The sequence below is a fragment of the Budorcas taxicolor genome, chromosome 21 (assembly GCF_023091745.1).
Source record: "Budorcas taxicolor isolate Tak-1 chromosome 21, Takin1.1, whole genome shotgun sequence".
NCBI classification, from domain to species: Eukaryota; Metazoa; Chordata; class Mammalia; order Artiodactyla; family Bovidae; genus Budorcas; species Budorcas taxicolor.
In genome coordinates, this window is record NC_068930.1 from 7599675 (window position 1) to 7604065 (window position 4391).

The 4391-nt window shown below is 43.0% G+C and overlaps 1 protein-coding gene across 1 annotated transcript; it reads right to left on the reverse strand.

Annotated features, from left to right (window-relative positions):
- Nucleotides 1-1377: 1377 nt before the first annotated feature.
- On the reverse strand, nucleotides 1378-1871 carry LOC128066966 (spindle and kinetochore-associated protein 2-like). The gene is given in 2 exon segments (XM_052660097.1): nucleotides 1378-1598; nucleotides 1601-1871. Coding segments are annotated over 2 exon segments (492 nt in total).
- Between the last annotated feature and the right edge of the window lie 2520 nt (nucleotides 1872-4391).

Sequence of the window (4391 nt, forward strand, 5' to 3'; positions counted from 1 at the left end):
GTTCACAGCTTGAAGGTTCATATATAGAGATTTACAGTAGAATGAACTGAACAAGTACAGTAATATAGACTAGAGGAGAACAAAGGTATATTTCAGATCCTTGAAATATGACAGGAACGATCTGAAACAGCATTAGAAAGCAGAGCTCATGCTCAACATTGGCAGGCAGAAGGTGTAAGAAACGCCGCGGGAAGAAGGAACCACCCCTATGGACCGTTGAACAGGGCCTTTTATTGGGCGGTCGCTCTCAGGCAGAACTCCCAGGGGCAGGTAAGCAGGGGAGCGATGGGGGTCTGCAAAGCAAAGGGAGTCTGCGGGGTAAAGGGAGTCTGTGGAGCCTGCGAGGTGGGAGGGGTGGGGAAGGGGTTTTATAGCCCACGCCTGGGCTCCCATATAAGGAAGAAAACGCGGGCTCAGCAGTGATTGGTGTTCAAGGGCTCCGTGTCGGTTCCTGACTGGACGGCGAGGGCTTCGTGTCGGCTCCTGATTGGTCAGCTTGGTTGCCAGCCCGTCTCCAGGGTGTGTCTGCAGCGCCCTCTGCTGGGGCATGTCCCGACATGCCCGGGCATGCCCAGGCATGCCTGACCTTGCCCTGACCTTCATCCTGACCTCGCCCTGACCTTTCAGAAGGAATAGGACAAAAATAAATGTGAAGCTGTCACAGAAAAGCCAGCTTTCTACTAAGTTAGGTATTGTGGGAGACTGTTAAGTGACATATTAGCAGTCTCATCAATAATGTGACCACGTCTGCGATCAGAATTTTCAACAATAAAATTATTTACATATGTATGCTGCTGCTGCTGCTGCTAAGTCGCTTCAGTCGTGTCCGACTCTGTGCGACCCCAGAGACGGCAGCCCACCAGGCTCCCCTGTCTCTGGGATTCTCCAGGCAAGAACACTGGAGTGGGTTGCCATTTCCTTCTCCAATGCATCAAAGTGAAAAGTGAAAGTGAAGTCGCTCAGTCATACCCGACTCTTAGCGACCCCATGGATTGCAGCCCACCAGGCTCCTCCATCCATGGGATTTTCCAGGCAAGAGTACTGGAGTGGGGTGCCATTGCTTTCTCCACATGTGTATAATATAGTACAAATATTTTTCTAACCTTTAATTTCCCAAGCATGTTCATTCACATCTGACTGACTGATAGTACATAATATTCTTTGGCAATAGGTCAGTCAGGACATCTGTGTTATCCCAGTTATACAAAAACAGATACAAAATGGTGTTGGGACTTCCTTGCCTGAAATTACTAAGCATGTGTGCATATATTTTTAAAATCTCTTTCTTTCCATTCTGTCTCTTTGGCTGAATTTTATTAATACAATATCTACCCTTCTCTCATATCCCCCTCTCCTGTGGAAGGCATCACTATCCAGTCACCCAAGCCAAATCTCCTTTCGGTCATCTCCTGACCAATAGTCATCAATGTTAACAAGACATCTTCCTAAATTTCTGGGATTGATTTCTTCCCCATCAGAGTTCCTTTTTGCAAGTCCATTTCTTCCTAATAAGTCTGACATGTGAGCTCTTAATTGCTCTGCCACAGTTTTCTTTTCTTCAGTCAGTGGTAACAGCTCCAGGTCTGTTTCCTTCTGCACTTCTTTATCAAGGTCATAGTCTTATTGAAAGTAGCACAAATGCGGCTCTTAGTCTCTTTCTGCTCCACAGCAATTGGTTTAAAGCAAACATGCAAAGTTTGATATCGAGACTTTATTGCTGACAATTCCTTTAAAAGTGTAACTGGATTTTTCTTGCCTGCTGAATCAGGATAATTAGTCTTGATTTCATATTCCAGCCTGTACTGAATGTAGTCCAGATCAGAGTCAGCTTTCTGGAACATAAGTTCCAGCTTACCAACCTCCGCCTCCATGTTGAATAGTTCAGAACTGGCCTTTCTTTCGGAGCAAATGAATACACAGAACCAAGCCTACTCATGGAAATGCTTTTCTTAGACTCTATGTTAATGGTTATAATTGTAACAAATCTTGCCTGTGAATCTGTTTCTTAAAACAATGTATCTTATGCAGAAAAGCATTGTCTGGAACATTTCCTTCTGGTTTCCTTCTGGTTAATCTTGTACTGAAGCCATCTCAGGATATATGCCTTGGGAAAGGGTCCAGTGGAACTCTTACAACCTCGAGGTATTCTTATCTATCCTCAGCAGCCATTGAAAAGTATATAATGCTCTGCATGAAACAGTGAGGTGGGTACTCTTTTACTCCTCTCTGATATCTATGTCAGAAGCTTTCTCTGTCCTGTCACTTTAAATAAAACTTTGTTACACAAAGCTCTGATTGACTGAGATCTTGTCTTTTGGTCCCAGAGTAAAATTTTCTTCTTCAGAGACCGTGGATACCTGCACCATTCACAGTAAGTTATCAACAACCCATCCCTAATGGCCTGCCTCAGGGATCCCTGTCCCTCTGCCTATTTTTGTTCAGTTGCTCAGTCACCTATGACTCTTTGTGAACCCATGGACTGCAGCATGCCAAGTTTCCCTGTCCTTCTCAATCTCCTGAGGCTTGCTCAAACTCATGTCCATTGAGTCAGTGAGCATCCAACCTTTTAATCCAATGTCATCCCCTTCTCCTCATGCCTTCAGTCTTTCCCAGCATCAGGGTTTTTCTTCCAATGAGTCAGCTATTTTCATCATGTGGTCAAAGTATTGGACCTTCAGTATCAGCCCTTCCAATGAATATTCAGGGTTGATTTCCTTTAGGATTGACTGGCTTGATCTCCTTGCAGTCCAAGGGACTCTCAAGAGTCTATCCAGCCCCACAGTTAGAAAGAATCAATTCTTAAGCACCCAGTCTTCTTTATGGTTTAAGACTTACGTCTGTACAAGACTACTGGAAAAACCATAGCTTTGACTATATGGAATTTTTTCAACAAAGTGATGTCTCTGCTTTTTAATACACTATCTACATTGTCATAGCTTTTCCTCCAAGGAAGCAAGCATCGTTTAATTTCATGGCTGCAGTTACCATTCACAGTGATTTTGGAGCCCAAGAAAATAAAGTCTGTCACTGTTTCCATTGTTCCCATATCTATTGGCCATGATGGGACTGGATGACATGATTAGCTTTTTTGAATATTGAGTTTTAAGTTAGTTCTTTCACTCAACTCTTTCACTTTCATCAAGAGGCTCTTTATTCCCTTTTCACTTTCTGCCATAAGGGTGGTGACATCTGCATAACTGAGGTTATTGATATTTCTTCCAGAAATCTTGACTCCAGCTTGTGATTCATCCAGCCTGGCATTTCACATGATGTGCTCTTCATATAAATAAACAGGGTGATAATATACAGCCTTGATGTCTCTTTTCCTAGTTTGGAACAAGTCCATTGTTCCATGTCCAGTTCTGTTTCTTCTTGACCTGCATTCAGCTTTCTCAGGAGGCAGGTAAGGTGGTCTGGTATTCCCATTTCTTTAAAAGTTTTCCACAGTTTGTTATGATCTACACAGTCAAAGGTTTTATCATAGTCAATGAAGCAGAAGTTTTTCTGTAATTCTCTAGCTTTTTCTATGATCCAGTGGATGTTGGCAATTTGATCTCTGGTTCCCCTGCCTTTTCTAAATCCAGCTTGAACATCTGGAAGTTCTCAGTTCACACACTATTAAAGCCTAGCTTGAAGTATTTTGAGTTATTACCTTGCTAGCATGTGAAATGAGTGCAGTTGTGTGGTAGTTTGAACGTTCTTTGGCATTCCCTTTCTTTGGGACTGGAATGAAAACTGACCTTTTCCAATCCTGTTGCCACTGCTGAGTCTTCCAAATTTGCTGGCATATTGAGTGCAGCACTTTCACAGCATCATCTTTTAGGATTTGATATAGCTCCACTGCAATTCCATCATCTCCACTAGCTTTGTTCATAGTGATGTTCCTAAGGCCCACTTGACCTCACTCCAAGATGTCTAACTCCAGGTGAAAGATCACACCATCGTGGTTATCCAGGTCATCTTTTGGGTATAGTTCTTCTGTGTATTCTTGCCACCTCTTCTTAGTATCTTCTGCTTCTCTTAGATCCATACTGTTTTTGTCCTTTATTGTGCCCATCTTTGCATGAAATGGTCCCCTGGTATCTCTGATTTTCTTGAAGCGATCTCTGGTCTTCCCCATTTTATTATTTTCCTCTGTTTCCTTGCATTGTTCACTTAGGAAGGCTTTTTTATCTCTCCTTGCTATTCTTTGGAACTCTGCATTCCAATGGGTAAATCTTTCCTTTTCCCTTTGCCTTTGGCTTCTTCTCTTTTCTCAGCTATCTGTTAGGCCTTTTCAGACAACCATTTTGCCTTTTGGCATTTCTTTTTCTTGGGGATGGTTTAGATCACCGCCTCCTGTACAGTGTCACTCACCTCTGTCCATAGTTCTTCAGGTACTCTGTCTATCA